At 42.9% G+C, this 27,375-nt stretch overlaps 1 protein-coding gene and 1 long non-coding RNA gene across 2 annotated transcripts; both read right to left on the bottom strand.

The window, feature by feature from the left end:
* Positions 1-714: 714 nt before the first annotated feature.
* Positions 715-6,542, bottom strand: Sod1 (superoxide dismutase 1). The gene is made up of 5 exons (XM_021660895.2): positions 6,346-6,542; positions 4,287-4,383; positions 2,691-2,760; positions 1,857-1,974; positions 715-918 (listed from the first exon to the last, which is right to left on the bottom strand). Exons 1-5 carry the CDS (start codon positions 6,415-6,417, stop codon positions 811-813), a joined length of 465 nt encoding a protein of 154 aa, XP_021516570.1. The 5' UTR covers positions 6,418-6,542; the 3' UTR covers positions 715-810.
* A 2,901-nt stretch (positions 6,543-9,443) lies between these two features.
* LOC132648600 (uncharacterized) lies at positions 9,444-25,050 on the bottom strand. Its single transcript, XR_009587032.1, has 4 exons — positions 24,917-25,050; positions 22,645-22,741; positions 12,985-13,069; positions 9,444-10,270 (listed from the first exon to the last, which is right to left on the bottom strand). It is a non-coding gene; the product is annotated as an uncharacterized LOC132648600 (long non-coding RNA).
* Between the last annotated feature and the right edge of the window lie 2,325 nt (positions 25,051-27,375).

Raw genomic sequence — 27,375 nt, 5'->3', positions numbered from 1 at the left:
TTTAAAAGGCATTCTTTCTTTGGAATGTATGTATTAAAGAGGCACTCAACTTCATTAACTAGGACCGTAAGTCAGGATTTAGCCAGAACCTCCAGTCAAACTTGGTTTCATCTGCTCTTTTTCCTGAGTGTCAACCTTAAAACAGGTGGTACGTGCGTCACATGGAGAATAGGTATTAAACTAACCTTGGCTAGCTGAGGCTATGTTTGCTTTTTAAGGAGTTCAATACAAGTTACGAAAGGTTTTGTTCACCTTAAAATCATGACATCTAACTAATATTCTCTGAATCTAAATGGAGAGCTTTTAAGTAATTTTTCTCAAGCTAACAAAGGGCAGAAAATTTTCTAAAATCAAATTTGGTTTGGGCTACCACAACTAAGACTAGCTGTACATTTTGATGGGATCAGATAAAACACTTTCAAAATGGAGTTACTATTAAAGTTAGCATCAGTGAGTCTGTTGTTAATGCTCAATGTGTAGGGCTAACTTAAAGTTTTATTCATATGTATTAGTAGGCTCAAAAGTGCCACACATTTACTCACAGGCTTGAATGAGAATTAACTTCAGCTTAATACCCATATGTATTTAACATCTGGCAAAATACAGAAAGGCACAGAAACATTTTAGTTCAGTGAGTTATAAAACTACATCTTCCAAGCATCATCAATCAGTTATCATTATAAATCCTTAAAATAATCAAAAGGAGTCACACAGTTACACTGTTAAAGATTAGTTTAATGTTTATTTTTTCCTACAGCTTAGCAGGACAGCAGATGAGTTTGAGACTCAGACCACAGAGGGAATGTTTGTTTACTGGGCAATCCCAATCACACCACAAGCCAAGCGGCTTCCAGCATTTCCAGTCTTTGTACTTTCATCATTTCCACCTTTGCCCAAGTCATCTTGTTTCTCATGGACCTTTGAAAAGAATTAAGAACATTCAGGTTTAGGTAATCACTTCTTCCCAGCAATACCACAAAGACTTAAAAGGACCACTTACATTAGAAAATGTTTATATCTGTTAGTAAACTAATAAGCTAATTTTTATGCTAGCAGTTAAGAGCAGCCTACTAAGTTTTTCCTTGTTAGTGGCAAAGGCATGTTACCTTTAAATGCTAGATCAAGTGACTGTATCAGCCACATGCTAACCTCAGCCGCCACCCCAATATAATAGTCATTCTTACAAATTTCCCTGCTACCAAAACCTTATGTTCAATGAACCATAGGCCTACAAATAAGAGAATTCTAAATATATTTAGCAACAAAATTTTAAAATTTATTTTTAGAACATTTATGAATGACTGTTCTGCTTCACCAATAGGGCTGAAGAAAATTCTAAGGATAAAGGGTCAACTGAAAGGAAGTGCCTACTGAAAAGTTAGCTGCCCGAGGTGGGCAAGAGCTTTTACTACTTGGTGTTCTGCATGAACCAGATTCAGCTCCCGAGGGTAACTTGGGAAGACGGCTCCCATATGGTAACCAAGCGATGATAACCTACAGCCTTGAACACTGACATCCATCGCAGATTTTAGACTCAACGAAATGTTTAACTGTAAGGGGGGCAATCATGGCAAGAAAATCTGGCTGTTTAAATACTACTGTATCCTTAACTCAGATCCAGTCTGATCAAATGTAACCTGCTTTCTACTGCATCTCAGCAGAACAGTGTTCTTAACTGACCTAGGCAAATTAATCCTTTTCACTATCACATCCAATAAAAGAAATTTTTTCCTATTCTGAACTGTTAACAATTTATGTGATTCTTTAGAAACCAGTTTAACCACCACAAAGTCATGGAAAGGTATGTAACTCTGTTAGACAAACTCATCTATGTATATGCTTATATGAAAACTTACCACCATTGTACGGCCAATGATGGAATGCTCTCCTGTGAGTGAGATCTCACGATCTTCAATGGACACTTTGGCCACACCATCCTTTCCAGCAATCACATTGCCCAGGTCTCCAACATGCCTAACAGTAAAACAGCATCAGGTGGATGAGCAATGCTCTACTTCACATTAAGAGTTCAAGAGCTAAATTAACATGATTAAGTCAAATACATGAGTGGATTAAGTGCACATTAGATATCAAATTAACTGCTTTTCAAGAATGACAAAGGTCTAGAAACACAGATTTCAAAACAGGTAGCTAGGACACCTTGAACACAGAGCTCTTAAGTTTAAATGCAGTGCAGAGAGTCATGGTCTAGGATATAACTTTCAAGGACTGTAGCTAAGGGTGAACTCACTCCCGAGTTAGCAAAGCTTTGCTCCCAGGTCTCATTCTAAAAACAAGACAGCCCTTCTTTAAATTTAGTACTTTCCTGAGGTTTCATATATAAATGGAGTCTCAACTAGTTTTCATTAACTGCATTAGTGTCCTGTTATACAATGACTTACTTTGCTAGTGACTGACAGTACTGTTATCCATGACATTTTCTGTATTGGTTACTTTTGGCACTTGTATTAGTTCATCTTCAATAAATGCTACAAAACCAAATCACTTTTAAGAGTCCCCATTTGTTAGCTCCTTCACCCCAAGAAACCATCCCAGCACTTAGGGGATGTGGGAGTTGTGTGAATGAAAACAAATACAAAAGCAGAGGTAGGGAGACCACTCAGTTTGGCCTCACAGGTGGCGTCCACAAAGCCCTTTCCACCACTATGCATACGGAGCATGCTGCTCACCTCTCTTGATCTGCTGGTCCGCCATGTTTCTTGGAATGAGGATTAAAATGAGGTCCTGCACTGGTACACCCTATTTACCAGAAACCAGCAGTTAGATTAGGAAGCAAACCCCTATATGTAACAACGTGGGCATTCTTACAACTTCTAACACAGCAAACATTGATCTGGTGATAAAAACAGGAAGCAACGCCTTGATATAAATACCAGAGCTGCACAGCCTTACATTCTCAAGCTACTTCTTTCTCTAGACTGTCACAGTTTGCTTTTAGGTAGGCTCTTACCATTATAGCCCAGGATACCTGCAACTTGTGATCCTTCCAAGCTTAGCTTCCAAGTGCTATAGATATGGTAGTGTCATAGCTGGCTATGGTCCCTTTCTTGTAAGTGGAACAGATGTGATCTTCAGTGGCTCTAAAATTAAACTCCCACATGTAAAGATCTTGGCTTTTAAAAAGGGAACATACCTTCATAATAAAAACACTTGTCTTTCAAGACCATGTGCCACCTAGCAGCTAACCCATCTGACTTTTACTTGGGGTACACAAACTGTTAAATAGAATCTTAGGCCCAAGGCTGCTGTCCTTCACAACTCCAGGGTGGGTAACCAGTATTACAAGTATTCATGTGGGCCAAGGGATGCCATTCACAAGGAACACAACCACAACCATGCAGGAAGTCCTTTTATAAAGGGCTCTCTGGTGCTCACAACTTCTGCCCGGGCAGAAGGAACAAGAACAGGGCACGAATCAGGAAAGAGCTTAGCAAATCAAAGCTACTGAACAGAGGTAAAACAACTTGGGGGAACAACATCAAGATGGATCAAACCTGATCAGAGTAACTATGTGGACAAATTATAGCACATTCCACACAGGTTCTGATGGTACATGCCTGCAATCCAGCACACATGAAGGCTAAAGGAGGATGGCAAGTTAAGAGAATGGTCTGGACTACAACACTAATTCCAGGCCAAACTGGGTTATGTGGAGAGGTGATGAAGGCAGAGGAGGAAGAGGGGAAAGGAGAAAAATTCTCTAGCAACATGAATGAGGCCCTTAGAAGTTTGTGAACAAATTCCAATCACTACTCCAATATGGCAAGATCACTCAATGCAACTAAACCCACCACTTTTTGCTGACTTGATTCTAATCCCAAATTGAGAAAATAAATCTTGTTCTAAGCTATCTATGTTCTGTTGCACTATGCCTCTCATGCCAAGGCATGGGGCTGTTCTCAGACCCTTTGCCTAAAGCACCCACCTTCAACCCCAGCTTCAAACACAAACCTGAAAGAATCATCCAGGATAAAGGAGGAACTTAATTTTTTGTGTTTTAAACTCAAGCCATAATCATAATTAAAAAGAAAAAAAATCAACTCCTTTACCTTCCCACACTTAAGGAATCAGACAACACTTTTTTATGACTACTTTCCAAGGTTGACCTAAGTGGTTATGGAAGAAGGAAGAAGGGAGAGATGGGAGGGAGGAAGGAAGGAAAAGAAAAAAATGGATGGTTTCTAATGGTTAGCAAGTGGGACCTGACTTAGTCCCGTTTATCTTACTGGTATAGAAATATGGTCACTAGCCAGCATAAGACCTACCTTGTGTATTATCCCCAAACTGATGGACATGGAACCCATGCTGGCCTTCAGTCAATCCTGTAATTTCTCCTGACACCACAACTGGTTCACCGCTTGCCTTTATTTAAAGAAATACGAAAATTGAGGCATCAAGTTTGAGTGCAAATGCTTCTGAACAAAGAAAATAGCTGTTTTATGGCTTTATCATTCACAACAAAAGGCACAAGGGTCAAAAAGAAAAAAATTATTATCAAACCCAGGTGTACACACTTCCTACAGGGTGACTCTCCAGTTCTTGCGTCTTGGCCCCTCTCCCTATCAATCTCTTGCTGCCACATGCCAGGTGGGCAGGCAACTGGACTGAACAGCACTTAAAAAACACCTATTTGTACAACAAAAGGGAGCTACTAAATGCTTAGGGAATAGATGAGACACTGCACTATGTCTGGCCAGACTTACAGAAATGCACACCAGCTACCTTCCACACAAAGTGATAGTTATCAGTTTTCATATTTTTATTTAGTGGCCAGGAAATACCATGTGCTTACTGCATGAGGGGATCCATTTGGGTATAACTAAAGCTAATGAAAAAAAAAAATCTCGTAAGGCATCCAAATCTAGAGAATTTCCGACTTAACAAAAAGAAGGACAATAACAACACTACAGAGAGTATAGAAACCAAGGCATCCTACATCCAGGTAGCAATGACAATGGTTAACTGTGCTGTACGTTACATCCAAAATTCATTCACATTAATATAGCTCCATAGAAATTGTAGCAACGAGTGAAAATACATAAAACCACAATTAAGCAGGGACACACACACACTGGAGACCTTTCTTTTTAGGTTGTTTTAAATATGCAACTTTTTCAAACAAAAAGGGAATCTGGACTTTGGGTAGATAATTCCGATTTTGAAAAGTTGGCAACAGGTTAAATCAAACAGCGCTGATAGTTATTACAACTCCCAATCTGGAATGTTCAACTGTCCAAGAGTCTTTTTATTGGGTACAAAGGGCACCAGCAATATGAAGGTCCCGACTTCACAAGAATCCTGCAAGCTGCAGGAAGGTGGATGGCAGCTGGGTAGACCCCAGTTAGTCTTCAGTAGTAAAAAAAAAAAAAAAGCCCTTTCTCGAAGTGAATTAACGTGAGGAGAAAAAAGACAAAAAAAAAAAAAAAAAAAAAAAAAAGGAAAACAGCAAAAAGCATTCAACTGCCAAAGAAACTGCTGAAACCGCGCAGCCCCGGCTAAGGAACATTAAATTCACGTTATTGTTTCTCCTTCGCAAAGCAAAACAAAAATACTTGGATTCACTATGGTGTCTGTCTTCTCACATTTATGTAAACCACTTTAGAGGGCACATAACACTCATTTATCAACTATTCTCTCGGTGTAAGCTAAGTATAACGAAATCTTCCTGCAGATGATAACCTCCCTAAGACTCTGGATACAACGTTAGCCACAAAATATCTTCCCTGTGACGCAAGTGTTTTTGCAGTATTACAGACAATATTCCTAAAATATTTATGCATGCTTTTCAAAATGTGCTCAGAGACTCTCTGTCCTAGGGAACTTCCACATGCAGGACACTTTCTGGAGCTTTAGTGAAGAAAAAGCAATGGACAACTGCCCAAGGCCATCTTCCTTTCACCCTCGCGGCACGACCCTGTCCTGGTACACAACAGCCCAGGACTTTGCTTTCCAAGGCCACAAACACGTTCTGCCGCGTTAGTCCGGCTCGTCACCACCAGGATCAAATATCTTAAACTCAGCCGGTGGCCTCAGAGCTGAGCCCGAGCGGCAGGGAAACCGGAAAGCAACAGCCCCAGAGGCAGAGCGGCCGGCCGGCGGGCTCCCTCGGACGGGCCCGGCCGCTCGGGGGGCGCCGAAAGGGACCGGCCCGGAAGGCCCCGCGGCGGCCGCCCGCGCGCCCGCCCCCTCCCCCGCGCCGAGGCCCTGCCCGGGGCCGCGGCGGTGACTCAGCACCTAGCGGGCTCAGGCCGCGGCGGGGGCGTGGCGGGCTCCCTCTCAGGTGCGCCGCGTTCGCGTCACCGCGGCCTGCGCCCCGGGCCTTGCCTTCTGCTCGAAGCGGATGGTGCCCTGCACCGGACCGTCGCCCTTCAGCACGCACACGGCCTTCATCGCCATGCTTCGCCGGGACACGCGCGACGGCCTCGGGAACCTGAGGGAGCGCTGGGAGAGCAAGCGACGCCACAAGCCGCCGCAGGAGACGCCGGCGCAAACCGAGACCCCGGCGCCGCGGAGCCTTTATAGGCCCGAGACTGGACACGCCCACCTTGGCACGGAACCAATCGGCGCCCGCGGGCTCCGCCCACCGTTAGCGGAGCTCCCTGGCCGCGGGGCACGCTGGGGGTGGGGCTGAGGGTAGGGCCGGCTTCTGGAGCGCGGCGTCTAAGAAAGTTCTAGAGGGGCGAAGGCGCGGGGAAGCGCTGTGGACTGTGATGTGGGCGGAGTCGCTGCGGGAACCGCGAACGCGCGGCCTGCGAGGAGCCTCGGCGGTCTGGAGCCCCTCTGCCTAGAAAGGCCGGCTGGGAGCGACTGGTCAGCGCGCCGCACTTGCGGTTTGAAAGTTGGGATGCGCCGAGATGGATGCTCGGTGTGATTTTCAGTTCTCTCGTCCGGATTTACTGCCTCACGATGTTTAGAGTGTGTAAAGCCCTTGCCGTACCTCCAGACGCCCCTGTGTTTCTATGCAGTTTTCTCTTGGCACATAGCGCATTACTTTGGTTTTTGTTTGTTTTCCTAGTACTAGGTGAGGATTGGACCCTCCCACGTGATAGACAAGTGCTCTGCCACTTAGCCACCACCACCACACCACACTCCTTGCTTTTCAGAGACAGGATCTCACCGTGTACTGTGTTTTGGCTGTTCCCAGAACTCATTATGTAGACCAGGCTGGCCTCGAACTCAGAGTTGCCTGCCTCTGCGATGAAAGAAAGGCATGCACCGGCTTTCTTTTACTTTTTGAGATAGGGGCTAAACTTGAATTTGAGATCCTCCTACCTCAAGCGTGATTGCTCGTCTGCCCCACCATTCCAGCTGGTGTTACTTGCTTGGTAAAATTATGTATTCTCTTAACTGTTTGACAGGTCTCTACTTAAGACATCAAAATGGCAACTGACTGGCTTTCAGGCTTGCCTGTGCATTACTCTGACAAAGTCATGCGCTGGAGGCCAGGATGCAGGATGAAGTCGTTTGTGATACTTCCGTGTAACAGGTGAAATACAGTGCTTCAAGGAAAATATTTAATAAAATGCTATGGAATGAGTAATGCACAAAAACTATTTCTGTGGCTTTCCAAAACAAAACAAAAAACAAAGGGGCACATTTAGTGCTCAGAAATGTCTAAAAAGATATAGGGGAGTCCCTAGAGCCAAGAAAAGTCCTTGATAAGAGAGTTGGGATTCTATTTCTTCCCCAAATAGAAAACTGTTTCTTTTTAAAATTGAAATCTCAGTGGTCTCCCAAGAGCTCATGCATCCATCTGCATATTCTGCTACGTTCAGGAGGCAGGATGTAGTTCTGAGGATGGCAAGATACTAAAACCTAACTCTAGGCCAGAGAGAAACGAGGATAAACTGATTTGGCCATATGGCCTTATTAATATGTAGGCCCCTCGGCTGCTGTGTGACCTTTTCCTGGGGAGTCTTATTTCTATCTACCACAGATAGAGAACTAACAAATGGAAGAAAGGATAACTCCACTCAAATCCACTATGGTAAACAAACTAGTTTTTTTGGGGTCACATCCAGGAGTGTAAGTGACCCAGGCAGCTACACCACAGAGGAGGCTTGACTCCCAGCAATTGCCAGCCACTTGTATACCTTCAGAGAGGATAGGGCCTCCTGAGCTTTCTCTCCTCCCACAGGTAAATGTCACTTGGTTGGATCTTGTGAAGGTTTGAGAATAGTATCACAGCTGTTCCATCCAGCTCCAAACAGTGATGGTCACATCCAAGTCAGGAAACATACACAGCAGGCTCGTGATGCTTCATCTGTGAGAGATACACTGCTCTCATTCTCTCTTGAGACACTCCAGGAATGTCTTGTCATCCTTCAGCCACACACCCTGCCCCTTTAGTGGTCATGCTTAAACTATACTAAAACTGTTATTTCGTTAGTCTGTGTAAGATAGGATGGTATACATGTCTATGGTTCTGATTATTATTCTTACTAGTGTTCTCCAGATAACTTGCATATATACTGAAAAGTTATGTAAGTACAAATCCCAGCCAAAGGGCCTTTGCCCAAAGCCAGACTTTCTTTGGGTTGCAGGAAGTTAAGAGTTGGATTTCAGTACATTGTAAACTTGCTGAGAAAGCAGGCGGCCCTGGGTACAAAGGGCCTCTCTCGAACAATGATAGCCACTCTTGAAACACTCAAAGGAAGATGAGTGGTCTCTTCTTTGGTTCCTGGAAAACCAGGCCTGGGCTTCCTATTCCATAGGATTAGAGGAGTGGAGCCTTCCCAGCACCTGCACAGTGAATCCCCAGCAGAGCTTGTACCCTTCCTCAGGCAGTATCTCCTGGGAAGCCAAACTAGGTGGCCCCCACCTGGAACTTCACCTCTGCTCAGGATTACAGAATTTTAGCGGTTAGATACCTAATAGTATTTGAGTTATATAACCTTTGCACTGTTTACGTATTGAGCTGGGTAATTTGTTGTGGCTATCCTCTACATTGTAGGATGCTTAGTAACATCTCTCTGGCCTCTTCTCACTAACATACAAGAACATCCTTTTCTTTGTTACCAAGCACCAACGTATCCCATTTTGTGACAACCAAAAATGTTCCCAGACATCACCAACTCTTCTTTATCAGACATCACCAAAGACCTAGGCGTTAGACCCAGGTCTTTGCACATACAGACTTGGGCTCTACCACTGTCTACAAACCCAGGCTGAGAACTCCTGTCTTCAAAGCCCATGATCTTGGCATTTCCTGCCCAAATTGCCTAGTACGGCTTCCAGGATTTAAACGGGCAAAAAAAGAGACTGTCACCAATGTACACAGCTGGGCTGACTGTAGACCTCTCTCAGAGTGACAAGGAGCAGGAGTAGGAGAAAGAGGAAAGGCAGGCAGGCAACAAAGCCCAAGAATTCCAAATCTGAACTTGACCTTTGGAGCCTTGTAGAAGTGTATTTGTTATGGCAGGATGATCAGATGTAATTTCGACATTTATCATCTGTTGGGAGAGGGCATATTTCATCTAAATGTTACATGTATTCTTGTGTCAGCCAGTTTATCCCAACTTTGATATTTCAAGTCCCCTGCCCTTGAGGTATTCCTGACTCTTAATCTAATCGTAGTCCCATTATTTTGAACTGCTGCTGAGAAAAAGTAAGGGACTCTGGCATGGAGATAATTGCAATTTTGAGATAATTGCTTTTATGTCAATCTGCTTCCAAAGAGAGTCACCATCACCAGGAAATCAACAGAACCCTGAAACAGTTTGGGCTTCCATGCTGTTTGTTGCATGCTGGATTCCACCTTGAGTCTGACTGTCAGAATGGGAGTGGTCCATCCAGATGCACTGGTTTCCTCAGGAATGATGGAGAGGTTGTTTAGTGGTGCTGGGATTGATCTTCAGGCCAGGCACATGGTAGGCAGAGCTATCCCATGAGTTACATCCTCTCTTTGCACTTCTTACTGATTTACCCAGTCCAGCACTGTGACTCACACTATAGCCCAAGCATGCCTTATTCTGTGATGCTCCTCCTTTAGCCTCCAGCATGGCTGGGATTACAGGCCTGCACCTGGCTTGACTCAGCAAGTTTTCATGTGTCCTGAGAATTGCCTTTAATGGTCTGTAGTGAATAAGAGGTAAATAACACAGCAAAGCAGAAATTCACACTTGCATTTCCAGTTTTTCTTCTTTCTTTTCTGGAGACGATTCTTCTACCTAAAATGCTTTTCTTCTGTGACTCAAAACATTTCCTTTTTATAGCAGTATTCTTAGTCATTTGTAGTTTTTGTATAAATCTGCAAATCACAAACCACAGAGGGATTGTCACCAAGGCCTTTGCCCCAATGCCCTTAGTAACAGTCTTCTTTACATGAATTAATTATAGGACATATCAGAACTAAGTAAAACTCCAAAGGTGAAATGTACAAGGATATTGTTATCTTCTAATATTAAGGAACACATACACTCAGAACTAGAGCACAAATTAGATGGTCAAAATGGCATTAATCCTACCTGCATACATTTAATGTAAATAAGTTTTTTTTTTTTAAAAAAAAAAAAACCTAAACAATTAAAAATAAGCATGAACTCTAAGATTAAACCAGAGAGGCTTGAAGTATCTGAGACATTTTTTGAAAGCTATTAATGGGTTGTCAACGAGAGGGGAGCACAGAACAGGATGGGGTAGATATGACAAATGAATTTACATTGTTAAGCAGGAGTAAGTATCCCAAATTAGCAGTTTACAAGTGAATTGAGAGTTAGTCATCCTGGCAATGAAGCATATGCTAAGCTCTCTGGAAGTCCCTGGTTGGTGTCAGATCATCAGGAGCCCCTGTATCACATTGATCAGATCAAGCTGTTAGCCAAAGGTACCTGGGTGGAGCTGGTGGCAGCCTGGCTGCACACGGGAGTCACTGTAGGAACTTGGGCCTCATTAAATTGAAACTGATTCTGTGTATTTGTGCCATAAGTGCACATTGCACAGATGTACGATAGATAAATGCTCTGTGGGACCTGAAACAAAAGGAAGTTAGCAAGAGCTCTAACTGGAAATGGGCTGCCACTCTGACACTTCATATGTGTAAGACGATGTCTGTGCTGCACATGCCACATACTAGGTATGGAGGGCACAGGACAGCTTTGTGGAGTTGGTTCTCTTCTGCCTGTACATGGGTTGTGAGGTTAGAACTCAGCCAGCAGGCACTGTTTACCACACAAGAAAAGTAAACTTTTAGAAGATTAAGCAAGCATAATGCAGATTCGGTCTCAAATGCTCAAAGGCATTTTCTGACAGACAGGTAAGTCACCATAGGCAGTTAAGCAGAGACAGAGTGATTAGTATTACCTGTGAGGATGGTCACTCCATATCTGCATGTGTGGGTACAAAGGAGATGGGGTGAGGCTGAAGGCAGAGGAGCCTTTGGGGAAACATGATAAGTTAAGGCCCAGCCTGAATGGTTGCTGGGAGAAAGGCAGAGATAATGAAACTGGAGCCTCACTCTGACATATTGTAGATATGCAGAGTTGGGGAGACGGGTGCTATTTATTAAGGAGTGTGGATTTAGGAACACAGGTTTAATTTAGAATATACATTCCTGAGGTGTAAGTTATTTAAAACCACCAAACTGGACACATTTCTGAGCCCAGGTCATTTCTATGTCTGGCCTATATAGACATGCCATGTCTGTCATCTCCTTTAGGGGATATAATTTGCTTGGTGATCTACCACACCAGTATTAGGAGCCAAGCGAGTGCCAGTTATATAACTTTTTATGGTTTAAGAGGTCTCTCTGAAGCAGAGATTCTCCAACTTTACTACACAGCAGAGTACAGACTAGTGAGAGGGCTAGTGAGATGGCTCTGTGGGTAGAGATGCTTGCAGTCAAGCATACCAACCTGAGTTCAATCCCTGAACTCACAAAGTAGAATACAGACTGTCCTCTCACCTCACATACATGCTCTGGCCTGTGTGCCCCCTGCATACACACACAAGTTTTTTTCAAAGAACCCAGATGCAAAATTGTATGATCACTAGTCACCAGGGAATGCAAATCAGTCCATAACAAGCAGTCCCCTTACACCTGTTAGGATGGCTGTTCTTGAAGAGCCAACCATTAAATGTTATGGGGCTGTAGGAAAGAAGAACTTTCCTACATTGTTGGTGGGAATGACGATAGAAAACCATATTAAAACTTTGCAGTATGGCCCAGCAATCCCTCTGCTGGTATGTTCTGGATGGAAATTCACTTAGTTTCTCTCGGAGATATCTGTGCTCCCAGGTTTGATGCACAATGGCCAGGATAGTAAAATAACCTGCATGTCCATCGGGGGACAATTGAAGGGAGAAAGAACTTCTGGTAGAGATCTCCCTTTCCTACTCCCTCACCTGAAATGCTGCTCAGTCATAGGAAAGAGAATACTGCAATACTAGACAGTGCAGTCGGCCTGCAGGACACTGTGCTAAGTGCAAGTGGCTACACAACGAAAGAAAAATAGTTGTATGGTATTAGTCAATGAACAATCTAAAAATAAAGTCAGTGTGGTCATGGTGGTGGGCATTTGTAATCCAGTGCTCAAGAGGCTGAGGCAGGAGGATTGTGAGTCCCAGGCTGGGCCACGGAGTAAGAATAAGTAGCCAAGCAGGTAGAAAAGAATAGAACAGTGGCCACCAGGTATGGCCAGTCAGGGAAGAGAGATGTAGGCTAAAGGGCACATCTTGGACTTGCCGCCTAACAGGGCTGTCATTAAGATAAGACTGATAACAGCGTAAGTCCTGGGATTAGTGCTTTCAAAGTCTCAACAGTGACAGTTTTGAGACAATTTTTGAGACCTGGTCAGGGTGAATGAGACAAAGGGTGTAAAAAGAAACTGAATGTTTTGAATAAGAAATGTACCACAGTAGAGTCGGACATTTAAATCCTCATTTCCCAGTTGGTGGCACTGTTTGAGGATACTGAGGTGGGAAAATTTTGTCACTGGGATGGGCTTTGAGATTGGATAGCCTTACCTTGTTTCTCGTTGTGCTCTAGGTACTCCTGCTGCCTGGCTGCTGCTTGCTGCCCGGCTCGCCATCATCATGAACTCTTATCCCTCTAGAACCATAAACCAAGAAAAATTATCTCTGTAAGTTTTTTTTACAGCAACAGAAAAGCAGCTAATACAGATACATTCTGTTTGGTATCATTATATTACCCCAGGGTCACCACATGCTTCTTCAAATACAGTGGTCCCCTCCTACCCATGAGGGCTACACTCCAAGCTCCTCAGTGAATGGATACTTGAAGTTATGGGTAATATGCTGTTTTCTCCCTATACATGCATAGAATAAGATTTAATTTATAAATTAGGCACAAAAGAGATTAGCAATTATAATAAATTACAATACTAGATTATAATCAATTATATGTGAATAAGATCTTTTTTCTTTCTTTTTTTTTTTTTTTTTTTTTCAGAATATCTTGTACTTTTTTCTTTTTGCCTAAGAAACACTTCGTGGCTTCTCCTCTTTAGTTTTTTCCCTCCAGTGCTTCGGCTCAAATCCTGGCCTTGCACATCCTTGGGCTCTGTGTAGAGCCATGCCCCAACATGCTTTGTGCCTTCTCTTCAGCACATGGAGATTTCCAGCTTCACTGTTCTTACAGTTTAATAGTTCATTGCAGACAGTCACTGGGAGATCTGACAGTGGATCTGTTAGCTGTGACAGCTAAGTGACTAATGCCACAGATACAACACACATGGGCTGCCAAAAGAATGATTCAAGCCCTTTCCGGGCAGGGTAAGGCATGTACTTTAATACTTAAGAACTGCTTTTTCTGGAATTTTCCATTTCATATTCCAGACTTTACTTGACCAAAAGTAACTGGAATCTTAGGAAGCAAAACTGCAAATCAGGGCAATTAATCCAGTCAGATCATCTGTCATAGGATGACTCTGCTGGTGTGGTGGTAGGGCTTAGGGGTGGCAGGCACGCTTAGCAAGAGGGGGGTCCTAAGTCCATTCCCTAACACAAAAATAGCCTTCGTGACACTGCCTCAAAAGAAAGACAAATCTATTTGATTGAATAGGTATAACCAGATTTCCATTATATGTGGTCAAAGCAACTCTTAGTAATTGAGAGGAAAAGTCACTAAAGGAGACTTAGCAGGGAAACACGGTGATAATTGATTTTCTGTTTATAGAGAAGGAAATTGTTGAAATATATATACATATACATATATCTTGAGGCAGGAAGACAGCATGCCATTGTAACCATGGTTTTGGTTTTGTTCTTGGAAGTTTTTTTGTTGTTGGGTTGGGTTTTTCTTTGGGGGAAGGGGTAAATTCAACTGGCTCTCTTCTACTAAAATAGTACTTTTAAAACATGTTCACCAGCCCAAGCAGGCGGTGGTGGCACATGCCTTTAATCCGAGAACTCAGGAGGCAAAGGCAGGTGGATCTCTATGAGTTCGAGGCTAGCCTGGTCTGCAGAGTACTTTCCAAAACAGCCAAGGCTACACAGAGAAACCCTGTCTTAAAAAAAAAACAAAACTGTTCACCAGTTCTGCAAGTTTCGTCATGCTTAGTCCATTCTTCCTTCCCCAGCTCCAGGCAACTTCTGATCTGCTCCTTCAAAAGATCTTCATGGGTTTTCTTGTCCTAGCAAAATCTCCCCCTATGGCCAGAGGGAGGGAGAAACACTACCTCAAACACTTTTCTCACCATTGGCTTCAATGTGCTGTTTGTCTTTTAAAACTGGGTCTCTCTACACAGCCATGGTTGTCCTGGAACTCATTATGTAGACAAGGGTGGTCTCACAGAGATCCACCTGCCTTTGCCTCCTGAGTGCTGGGATTAAAGGTGTATGCACTAATGCCCAGCTTGTGGTTTGCTTGTTTGTATTTTTTTTTGCATTTTGTATTTCATTGCTACTTGTTTAAATGGCCTGCTGACAATGCCTGGCTGAGCCTGGCTGAGCCTGGCTGAGCCTGGCCGAGTCTGATTTTAAGGTTTCCAGGGCCCAGGCTAACTAGCAGCCTCTTCGTATCTCCTGTAGATTGTGACCATGGAACAATACAGCGAGAAAATTTAGTGAGACTAGGAGTTCCCTGTATGGTTAGACCTTCCTGTTACTGGAGTTGGTAAGATCAGCACCTTTCTCCCATCTGCTGTCCTCAGATTGAGGACAGTTCTCTTCCTGCTAGCTATCTGCTGCTTTCCCCCTTCCTAACTGCTGTCGGAGGCCTGGCCCCAAAGGGGAAATCACGTCCTAGGTATGAGGTGCTGGCACAGTCAGTTGGCCCAGCTTTCATCTGCTGCAGAGTTGGCTACAGTAAGACTGGCCCTATTTCTATCACCTGCAGTTCTGACTGTTTGCCTCCCATCACCAGGTCCCTCCTCTTTGCTGTACCCCCAGTCTTCTCCTAGTAAACAGGGCATTTTCATATTCTCACAGGGGCCCTAAAAATGTCAGGGTGTTAGGCATAGGCCAGATGCTGTTCCTCAGGCTTCCCTATCTTCACACTTTCCTCCACAGCTGCCTCCCCCGTCGCTGTCACTGGTTATGATGTTGAGATGTTTCCATACAGAGCTGTTCCCAGATCTTTGCTTCTGCACCACCTCTACTATATATACATCATGAGTGCTCCCCAAAACTACACCAGGAGAAGGGAAGGGAGGACCCACATGGCTCAGGCCATATGCTTCCTCTACAGCTCTCTTCTTTAAGGTGTTTCACTTTTCTTTTTTTACTAATTTTTATTTATGTTTATTTATTTTACATTCCCAGAGTGTTCCCTCCCTCCTCTCCTGCCAGTCCCCCTTCCCGTCTTTCTTCCTTCCCTTCTCTCCCACCAGAAAAGGGGAAGCCCCTCCCTCCACATCAGCTCTCCCCAGCACATTAAGTCACATCAGGACTTCACTGAGGCAGGCAAGGCAGCCTTGCCAGAGGGAAGTGATCCAAAAGAAGGCAATAGAGTCCACGTTAGAAACAGCCCACCCCCCTCACCAAGCAACCCACATGAAGACCAAGCCACCCATTGGCCACATATGTGCAAGGGTTCTAGGTCCAGACCATACATGCTCCTTAGTTGATTTCTCAGTCTCTATAAAGCCCCATGGGTCTAGGATAGTTGTCTTTGTTGGTCTTCCTGTGGGATTCCTGCCCCCTCCAGGTCCTTCCATCTTTCCCCCAACACTTCCACAAGACCCACAGAGCTCTGCCTCATGCTTAGCTGCAAGTCCCAGCATCTGTCTCAGCCACTGCTGGGTGTAGTCTCCTAGACAACTGTTGTGTTAGACTCCTGTCATGCATAGCAGAGCATCATTAATAGAGTCAGGGGCTGCCTCTCTACTATGGGGTGGATCTCATATTAGGTCAATCATTGGGTGGACATTCCCTCAAACTCTGTTCCTTTTTTATCCCTGCACTTCTTGTAGGCAGGGTAATTTTTTGAATCAAAGGTTTTGTGGGTGGGTTGTTGTTCCCCCCCACACACTAGTCCTACCTTGCTAGGAGGTGGTCACTTTAGTCCTCATGTCCCTCCTTGGTAGGAGTCCCACTTAAGAGTCATACCCATATCCTCCCAGGAACCTACCCTGTCACAGGTTTGTCAAAGAGATTGCCCCCTCAGTTTTCCTTCTTGGTCCCAGCCCTCTCACCTCCCACCCCCCATTCTCCCCACATCTGATCCTTGTCCTCGTTTCCCTCCCCATTCCTTCTACTGCTCAGTTCCCTCTCCATCCACTTCTGTTGTCTATTCTATTTCTCCTTGAGACAATCTAACACCCTCCCTTGGGCCCTCCTTGTTGCTTATCGTCTTTGGGTCTGTGGATTGTCCTATGTTTATCCTGTACTATAGGTCTAATATCCACTTATAATGAGTACATACCATGTGTGTCTTCCTGGGCTTAGGTTACCTCACTCAGGATGATCTTTTCTAGTTTCATCTATGTGCCTGAAAATTTCATGATGACTTTGTTTTTAATAGCTGAGTAGTATTCCACTGTGTAAATGTGCCATACTTTCTTTATCCATTTTTTGGTTAAGGTACATCTAGGTTGTTTCCAGTTTCTGGCTATTATGAATAAAGGCCACTATGAACATAGTTGAGCAGGTGTCCTTGTTATATAGTAGCGCATCTTTTGGGTATATGCCCAGGGGTGGTCATGAGGTAGCACACTATACCCAATTTTCTGAAAAAGTACCAGATTGCTTTCCGGAGAGGTTGTACAAGTTTGCACTCCCATCAGCAATGGAAGAATGTTCTCCTTTCTCCACATCCTTGCCAGCATGTGTTGTCACTTGAGTTTTTGATCCTAGCCATTCTGACTGGTATAAGATGGAATCTCACAGTCGTTTTGATTTTTATTTCTCACTTTTTATATGCAGACAACCTCAAATTTACCCGAGTTAGAATGCACAGGAGCTGACTCAGCAATCACCACAGCTTCTGACTGAGTAGCCCAGGCATAAGAGACTAGACTATGTGCATTTCTAATGAGTTTCCAGTAATTATTGCTGTGTGGGCCATTCTTAAAGAGCTATTGCTTTACCTCACACCCTGACTTCTTTTTTATTTTGTAATTTTTTCACCCTGACTACTTGATACCCCTGGTTCATAGTAAAATTCATTTTCCCTTTCATTTTATTTTCCTTTTTTCTGCTTTTCACTGCTGAAGTGAAGCTCAGAGTTTCAGGCATTTCTCTTCCACTGAGCAGTACCCCTGGCCCCACTATAAAATTCCATGACCTTTTATAGAAAACTAACTCTGTATTTTGGATCCCAAAGGAATTTAGAAAATCTTTGCTCAATGAAAGATAAGGGCGTGGTGATTTGAATTAGAAATGTTCCTCATAGGCCCAGATAGTTGAACACTTGGTTCTCAGGTGGGGGTACTATTTAGGGAAATTTAGATGATGCAGCATTGCTGGGAAAATATGTCAATGGGAGAGGGTTTTGAGATTATATAATCTCACAGGACATGGTGGCTCATGCCTGTAATCCCAGCACTCTGGGAGGCAGAGGCAGGCAGATCACTGTGAGTTTGAGGCCAGCCTGGTCTACAAAGCAAGTCTAGGACAGGCAGGGCTATACAGAAAAACCCTGTCTCAACAACAACAACAAAAAGAGATTATAGTCTTTCCCTTCTTCTAATTCCCATACCCTTTGAGCTCCACCAGCTAACCATGCCCTACTTCATCATAATAGACCTTTAACCTTTAAAAATATGTCAAAACAAACTCCTGTTTATATAACTTGCCTTGGTCATGGCAACAGAGAATTAACTAATGCTTAAATAGGGTGAGTCTACAGTTCATTGTCCACACTGGAACTTTTGAGGGTCAAATGAGCTGCTACTGATGATCATACATGTTCATTTCAAGTGTGGATGGAACCATCACAGGTGAAGCAAGCTCTCTGATTGCCTCATGCTAAGACCTAAGAAAATCATGTTTGGCATTCAGTGCAGTTACCTCTTTGTTCTTGGGGTGAGTATTCCTTTTTTAGAACACAAATTAAACTTGGAAATGAAAAGGTAACAGAATATGATGTAAAAAAATGCAATTGTTGAACATTTTCAGAATTTTATTCTCATTATACACACATTTGGAGTTATCCAGATACCCTATTGCCCAGATACCCTAACCAATCAGGAAACATAGAATAAAGCCAGTCTGTATTCTTCTGACATAGCCCCTCCATCTATCTCTATTAGATATTAGCCTGTGCCACATTCCCAGATGTCCTTTTATGGTAATACCCATAGCAGTTATTCTCCTGTGTCTACAAACCAGAATGTCAGCTGCAGCCTCACACGGCATCTATCTTGTTCGTCCACATCTGTCTGTTTTCTTATCCCACCATCCCACCATCATCCACAGAGCTGCATGAAATTCATTCCTTGTCACTGCCCATCAGGAGGACAGCCAATCCCATGCTGTAAGGCTGCTGCTAGCTGCTCTCCACTTCTCTGGTACTGGAACATGGCTGGTTTTGTACCATTGCAGGGAAGGCCAGTCATCTAGCAACTCCTGGGCTATAATCTAGGTATATTGTAAAGCACCATGAACAGGGTTGACTGGTGATTAGACTGTAGGGTTCAAGAAGAAAGGAGTACATGGTGCCTCCAGAATGTTGGCACAGTAGAAGGGGTTGTTAGTAATTAAGGGTTGAAGGAAAGAATGAGTTTCATTTTGGATTTAGTTAAATTGTTAGTGTCTCTAATGGTGTGCCTTCCCCTTCAACTTAAGCACATTTCCCACAGACACTTGAACTATAAAGATTCTTCTGCCATTCCAGCAGGCATGGCTGCTTATCTCTCTGGCATCTCTTTCCACTAGTTCCACACTAGCAGAACTCGGCTTTATTCCATTGTCTGCCCTCCTTTCTGTAACTGAAGATCTTGTCCATCTAAACCCACCACACTCATTTCATTCTCATCTCCAGTAAGGAGCTTAGCTGTGAGCTTCTGAACCACTAATTCTGGTCCTCAAGACAGAAGGAGAACCACTTGGAAGCTTCTAAAAAATGTTCTTTTTCTTAAATGACAATAAGCAAAATGAAGACTCAGACTGGCTTTTCCTCATGCCCTAGGGCAACCTTCTCACAGACATGATAGAAATTAACTTCAGTAAAATGAGCCAAGAATGTTGCAGCTGAAAGACTATCGTTCCATCCCATTAATTAGCTAAGGTGAAGCCAGCCCTTCTGTGGATGTTTTCAGGAGATAGCAAAGTGTTAAGCCACTTTTGAGATAAGCTTTCTTCACATGCTTGTGAAAGCATCTCAGTTGGTACATAAAGTAAGAAGGGGAGTAATCATTGGTTGTCTGTTCTTGAATAGTTTAACTAGATGAACTGGAAAGGGGGTCACAAGTCACAGACTTGGGCAGTAGACTGAGATAGCCAATGTGTAACTGGCTAGTGGATGAGGATGGCTTCTGGAATAAGATGTTGACGTGGTGTGTGGACTTTTCATGAGAAACTGCTTGTTTGGGACAGAGGTCTTGTGTTTGCTTTTCCAGAGAAAACAGGCATTTCACACTGTGCTGGTAACCATTCCAGTGTCTCCTTTCTGCTACCATCTCCTTCTCATACCTGGCTCTTCCTTGACTCTGAGCCCATGATTTGTCTTCACACTCCTTATACTGTTTTTACATGTACAGGTCAGACAGATGCAATTATTCCATTTGTAAGCTGGGAATTTAACATGATAGGCGCATGAAAATAGTCACAACCTAGTAATGGTAGTGTCTAGGTCTGAGCCAGGTTTTCTGAACTCAAGGCCTATGCTTCTTAAAGTGCTTGATGAGGTTTGTTTCAGTCCAAACTAAACTCTAATCATTGTAGCCCTGGCTGTCATGGAACTCACTCTGTGGACCAGGCTGGCTTTGAGCTCACAGAGATCCATCTGCCTCTGCCTCCTCAGTTGCTGGGAATAAAGGCGTGCATCAGCACTGCCCTGTAATTACTCTTATTTTGCATAGCAGGTCTGAGTAAATTAACTCGACATAAGACTCCAAGGGTCTACATTCCACAAGAAGCTGTGCTGTTATCCTACGTCTTCAGGGTATGACAGCTTTCTTCTATTGGCCAAAATAGTGTTTCTTTTTGTGCCACCTGGGCGGGCTTCTCTTTCCCTCTCCAGTGTCTTCCATGGTCTTTCAGTTAACCTCCTGCTGGATTACAGCACAGGGTTCCCACACCTTACATCACACCAGTTGTTAGGGATATTTTTCAGTTTGACAGTTACCATGATCCTCTGACATTTGCATTAACTTTTCAAGGAACTGAATGACTGGCAGCTTTGTCTTTTGGGGAAATTCTTTATTTTCTTTATCTTTGTGGGAATAAAAACCCAGAATGAGTCTGAAGTGTGAGCTACAGTTCAGTTTTACCTCAGGGGACAAGTCTGACCAGTTTGGTAGGGTGAGAAAGTGGTTCTTAGTAAATTGGTTCAAGAGTGAGTCTAGAGTAGCACCTTGTTTATTTCTGAAGGTGAGAAATGCTCCACAAATGTTGTTAAAAACACCTTTTCTAAAAGAGTAGAGCATATTTTAAGGTGCCAGGAGTCTTGACTGTAACAAATGTGTTTGAGGGAAAAGTAGTTTATCCTACAGTTCTTTGTGTATACGTTGTAGAATGAAAAGAACATGCTGCAATGCATGTGCGCGCACAGGGGTGTGGAGGCCAGAGAGCAGCCTGGAGTGTCATTCTGAGAAATGCCATCCACCTCCTTTGAGACAAGTTTTGTGTTTTTGTTTTTGCCTGGAACTTACCAACTAGTCTAGACTGGATGGCCAGAGAACCCCAGGGATCTTCTTGTCTCTACCTCCCCAAAGTTGGGATAACAAGGGTATACCACCATGCCTGGCATTTTTACATGGTGGTTAGGGTCAAAGTCAGGCCCTCAGCTGTGAGGCAGGCACTGTAGAGATGGAGCTATTTCCCCAGCACCACCTTTCATGCATTGTACAAACCTTTGTCATGATATTGGGTCCACATGAATACTCCAAAAACACTGTTTAAAGTCATCTGATCAGCAGCCATCTTCAACTAATTCCATTTGAATATACCCTAACTCACAGGGTCTAGGAAATAAGGTGTGGGTATAATTGGGACCTACTATTTTGTATGTCAGACTAGGTAATTTCTTACATTTCTTTCAATGTAAATCTTACAATAAAGAATATAGTGCTTTTTCTTTTTACTGTGGTTTTGAAGTGTGAAAAGTAATGTCCATATAGCTAAGTTATAAGAAAATAAACGGAATGCTATTTTACTTATGGTTATTTTGTGAAAAGAACTATATTTACATGGTTTAAAAACCAAAAGATAAAAAAGAATATATTGAAGGCCTTGCTCCCATCTCCAGCTGTGTGTATGTTGTATTTTTAACTGATTCGCTGTGTTATTTTTCTACTGTTTCCATAAAAAGTTATAACAAATGAGATGGATTCTAAAAACAAAAATGAATTCTTCCATAACTTTATGTCAATAGAGTGATTATGCCTCTGAGGCCCAAGGAAAGAATCCTTCCTTGATTCTTTCAGAATTTTGTGACTCTAGTTGTTCTTGGCTTGTGTCCCCATCACTCTGTAACAGTGAATTTCTTTTCTATAAGTATCTGTCTCTAATCCTGTGTGTTTTCTCTGCACCTTGTAAGGATCCAGTCATCAAATGCTGTATATGACCCCGCCTTAACTAATTTTATCTTCAAATACCTTATTCCCAAGTAAGGTCACCTTTATGACATCATCCAGTGTGTTACACCTATTGTTGGACATGTGGCTGGCTTTAGTTGTTCAGTGTTAGGCAGAGCTACATGTTTACTCTGAATCCGTGCATATATTCTTCTGCACTGTGAAATGCAAGCTACTAAAAGTACCTATGGTGCTTGATAGATTTCCTCTAAATGGTCCTTCAAAATGCTTGTATGTATTTTTAATCCTCCCCCTTAATTCCTATCTCTTTAGCAGTCAGAGAGCTGGAAAGTCAGCTTTATTTTGAATTTCCATGTCTTTGATTATTCACTTACTAGTGATCAAATACAGGTCATCAGATGTGTGAGGCAGACGTTATACTGATGGTGCACATTTTGCTTGCTGATGGTGTATAAGTTGTTTTCTAGTTTCTATCTGAGTTGCTGTCTGTTTTATTTAATCCATTTTAGCTATTTCAAATGCTTACCTTTTTTGCAGTACTGGTCTCCATTGTTGTTCTTCTCTCGCTTGAGTGGAATTTATCCTCACATAAGCTTGAATACACAGATTATGTGAAAGTGTATCTGTATAGAGAAGGGGTATTAGGTCCAGAGCATTGAAAATCTGATGCAGCTTGGCTTTGAGTCTGGGAAGAGCTCGACAGCTATGTCTGAGATCAGCTCAGTACATAGAGCCACACAGAGGGGTGTGAACAGTAACGCTGGACGTAAGTGTGTTTGAAGTATGTCAGGAGGGGACTTCTTTAACTCTATGATGAGATAAAACTCACTTGCCCTCATTTCTGTTTTAATTTGTTTTTGAGACAAGGTCTTGCTATGTAGTCTTGGCTGGCTTAGAACTCACTGTGTAAATGGCTGACCTTGAGCTTACAGAGATCTGCCTCCTGTCCTGTTTCAAATAAGAAGGCTTCGTGACACATATCCAATAGACTGCCTGTCCATCCTGGCTTTCTCTTCTCAACACAGAGGACGTTACTTTTACTGAAGGGTCCCAAGGGAAGTTAAGAGAAAAATAGCCCACAGTATACAAATACAAAATCAAAGAGAAGGGAAATCCATACAGAAGAGCTACGAAAAGAAAACAGTCAATAAAAGTGCAACCACAGAACCTTCCCTATCCATGATTATTTTAAATGTAGAGGGTTAAATTCATCAATCAAAGACATATAGTAGCTGAATGGATTTAAAAATGAAAAACTAAATTATATGCTTTTTATAAGAAACACTGTTTGGATTTAAGGACACAAGTAAGGTAAAGGGACAGGAAAAGATTTCCCCGAATAGAGTAGGGTGGCTGTACTGACAGCAACAAAATAGATCTCAGGTCTGAAGCTCACAAGAGACAAAGGTTCGACTTAATGATAAAGCTGTCAGTATACTAGAAAGATACAACAGCTGTAAATCTTTATGCTTCCCACCTCAGAACACCAAAATGGTAGGACTAACGGAAGAGATAGACAGCAAGCAGTAGTCCTATCAGACTTCAGCTTTCAGTAGTAGAACATCCACACAGGTGTCCAGTGAGGAAATTGGACGGTGATTGGAATAGCACTGGAGACTAAGTAAGAACGTCCTTGTTACCTTTCTGTTGCTGTGACAAAGCACCATAACCAAGGCAACTTATAAAACAAAGAATTTGATTGTACTTATGGTTTCAGAGTTCATGTTGACAGAGTAGAGGTCTAGTGGCAAGAACCTGCTGCCAGTGACACACCTCCTTGAACAAAACCACACATCCTAATCCTTCCCAACCTCATTCAAACTACCACAAATGCATAGAGAGTATTCTGCTGTGAAGAGTAAGTATGTCAGTATACACAAGAACTGAGAAGAACTTGGAAAATACCCAGAAACATGCAAACTATGAGGACACACACACAGTCCAATGCCAGGTTAGTGGCATGCACTGGTAATTGTGGCATTTGGGAGAACTTCTTTAAGAATGAGGCCAGCCTAGTCTACTGCTGAGTAGTAGGCAGTCAGAGCTACAGAGGTGGAAATGTTTTAAAAAGGGGAAAAGAAAAGAAAGACTGAACAGTTGTAACTAATATGGCTATTGGATTAATAGAATTAGTTATCTGGGCCAGGTGGTGTCACTAATGAATGCTCCCAAATATTTAAACAATTACTAATACTAATCTTTCTCAGCCTCTTTCAGAGACACAAAGAAAAACTTTCAAATTCACTTCATGAGGCCAGTACACAGAACCAAAGCCAGACAAAGATATTTGAAGGAAAAAAAAAAAATCTGTAGACCAGCATCCCTGAAGAATATGGTGTCAATTTTTTTTTTAAACTCCTCCACAAAACAGTCCCAAACCAGATACAACTGCACATAAAGAGTCAAACACCATAATCAAGAAGGACTTCTCTTTGTGATATCAGGACGGCTCAACATACGAAAATTACAATAAAGGACAAAAGTAACATGATCATACCAATTGGTGCAGGAGAAGCATTTGACAAAAACCACTTTGTCAAAATAAGAAACTTTGAGGAGGTTAAAAGGAGGGAAGTGTCCATCCAGCACTGCCACACATGGAAGTGCGCACAGCTCTTCAATAGCCCCGTTTTCCTGATGGCCCCGTTCTATGAGCGCAGCACTCGGGAGCCTCAGGCAGGAATGCCTAAGTTCAAGGCCAGCCTGGGTAGCAGAGTGTGACCTTGTCTTAAGTTTCAAAAGTAGATGGCTTCCAGTACAGTGTCGATGAGAATGGGAGCACCTTCCTTGTTCCTCACCTGGTTTTCATCACTGAGTGTGCTGTCTCTTTGTCTTCTGATAATCTTAATGTCCTGGTTATTGTGAGCAGTGAGAGCAAAGTGAGAGGCAAGTGGCCGTCGGAATGATCCTGCTGCTGAATCTCAGCCCTCAAGTGGAGTTAGCTTTCCCTAAGTGCTTATGTAAGCTGTTATGTAACAGCTGTGCCATTTGCCCCTTTCCACCAGAGCTGGTTGGAAAGCAGCCCTTCAGGAACTACAAGGCTCCCTCCGCCCTTCTGAATCCTGTGGCCTCCATAGGCATGCTATGTACAGAGGCTGCCTCTCATTCATGCAGCGGCATCCTTTGTGCTTGGCTTGAAGCCACAGTCTACATGTCATTGCATTTAACCCTCAATATCCCCTGAAAGATGTGTTCTCTCGTTTTTTAAGTTCTTTATTATTGTTGTTGTTGTTATTAGGTGTGTGTGTGTGTGTGTGTGTGTGCAGGCATATGTATCATGGCACACATGTGGAGGTCAGAGGATAACTTTCAAGAGTCAGTTCCCTGTTTCAGTATGGATTCCAGGCATCAGGCTGGAGTATTGGGCTTTGTGGCAAATGCTTTTATTTACGTCTGCCCAATGATTGAGGGGAAAGATTCTTATTACCCCTTTTATGGCTGAGGAAACTGAGGCTCCAACTCATTAAGTGTTTGCCTAAGGTCATAGAGCTAGAGCTCTCTCTGCAACCGCGGTGCAGAAACCAAGCATACTTGCAGAGCCTGTTGGTTGAGTTTCAGTGGTACAGCCCAAGACCCTGCTTCTGTTGTTTGTTTTCCCCCACTGTATTCTCTATTGCAGCTTTGTTTTATTTGTGTGTGGCCTGTGCATGAGTGTGTGCATGTATGCGTGTGTATGTGTGTGTGTGTGTGTGTGTGTCTTCCTTAATCATTCTCCACCTTTTTTTTTTTTTGAGACAGAGTTGGTGAATCTAGAGCTTGCTGGTTCAACTAGATTGGCTAGCCAGTGAGTTCTGCCTATCTCCATATCCTCAGCTATGGGATTATAAACACGCACCATCACACCCAACCTTTACATGGATGCTGGAGATCCAAACTGATATCCTCATGCCTAGCAAGCACTTTACCAACTGAGCAAGCCTCACATCCTGCGGATCACAGCTGACTTAAGCTTTGTGTAACTGAAGTTAATCTCTGTATCAAATATTTATTCCATGGGGCATGAAACTACATCTCAAGCAACACAGACAATCTGCCTTGATTCCACATCATCTGGGGCAATTCAGGACTTCCCTAGTCCACTCCAACCCAGTCCTTGCTCAATGGGCCACATAGATCTAACAGACATTTGCCTAAAGAAGGGCTGACATTTGCCAAAGTATGTCCTGAAGCATTTCTCAAGCACCTGAGAGCCATTCTTAGGAAAGAAGACCTCAGTCTCCAGGACCCTGGAAGGTTAGAATTCTAGAATTCTAATTTTGATAATTACTCAACGAAAATAGTTGCTCTCTCATACATTCATTCCATTCATTAATTCATTCACTCATTTATAAGACCTTCTACCCTCTATACTATCTATCATATCATTCATGTTTTACTATTTCTTCCCCTCAGTCCTCACCCATTCCTGTACCTTTATTTCTGGCCTCTGTAGACATCCTATCAAGTTAGATACAGAAATCTAAAAACTTTAATCTACTATCTGCAACAGAGAGAGAACATGTAACAGTTGTCTTTCAGGCCTGCGTTACCTCACTCATGATAATGTTCAATTCCATCCATTTCCCTGCAGAATTTTAATTTTTCTTTATGACTGAATAAACCTCTGTGATGTCTGTCTAGCATATTTAAATTATTCACTCATCATTTGGTGAATATCCAGGCTAATTCCATTTCCTAGATACTGTGGACAGAAGCAATGAACACGAATGTGCTAATGTCTCTTTCTCAGGGTATGGTGTCCTCTTGGTACATGCCTGGGTCTGGCATAGCTGGGAATGGTTTTAGGTTTTTGAGCTACCTCCACACTGATTTTCACAGTGACTATATCAGTTCCACATCCACCAATAGTCAGTGTGGGCTCATCTTCCCCACGCCCTCACCAGTGTCTTTGTCATTTACTTTCTTTACTGCTAGTCTTCCTAGGGTAAGATGAAATCTCAAGGGAGTTTGGGTTTGTATTTATCTATGGGCTAAGGGTGCTAAAAGAATTACAAAATACAGAATTTTTGAATTTCTTTTTAGAACTCCCTATTCAAGTCTGTAGCCCATTTTTAAAATTGAGTTATTTGTTTTCTTGCTGTTCAGGTTTTTTTTATTTGTTTCATTTTGCTTTTTAGTTCTTTGTATGATGCACGTATTAATGCCCTGTCAGATGTATAGCTGGCAAGGATTTAATCCCATTCTGCAGGCTATATTTTCACTTGACTGACTGTTTTCTTTGCTGCACAAAAGCTTTTTAGTTTCATTGTCTTGGTCC

The sequence above is a fragment of the Meriones unguiculatus genome, chromosome 17 (assembly GCF_030254825.1).
Source record: "Meriones unguiculatus strain TT.TT164.6M chromosome 17, Bangor_MerUng_6.1, whole genome shotgun sequence".
Taxonomy (NCBI): Eukaryota; Metazoa; Chordata; class Mammalia; order Rodentia; family Muridae; genus Meriones; species Meriones unguiculatus.
Note: the sequence above shows the minus strand (reverse complement) of the source record. Positions and strands in the feature narration are given on the sequence as shown.

What these genes read in the sequence shown, in the direction of transcription:
- Sod1 (XM_021660895.2), bottom strand. Translation starts at nt 6,417, where the DNA reads ATGGCGATGAAGGCCGTGTGCGTGCTGAAGGGCGACGGTCCGGTGCAG. An exon ending in CCATCCGCTTCGAGCAGAAG is followed by an intron (nt 4,384 to 6,345) that starts GCAAGGCCCGGG and finishes CTTTAAATAAAG; the next exon opens with GCAAGCGGTGAACCAGTTGT. An exon ending in GGACCAGCAGATCAAGAGAG is followed by an intron (nt 1,975 to 2,690) that starts GTGAGCAGCATG and finishes TTTTACTGTTAG; the next exon opens with GCATGTTGGAGACCTGGGCA.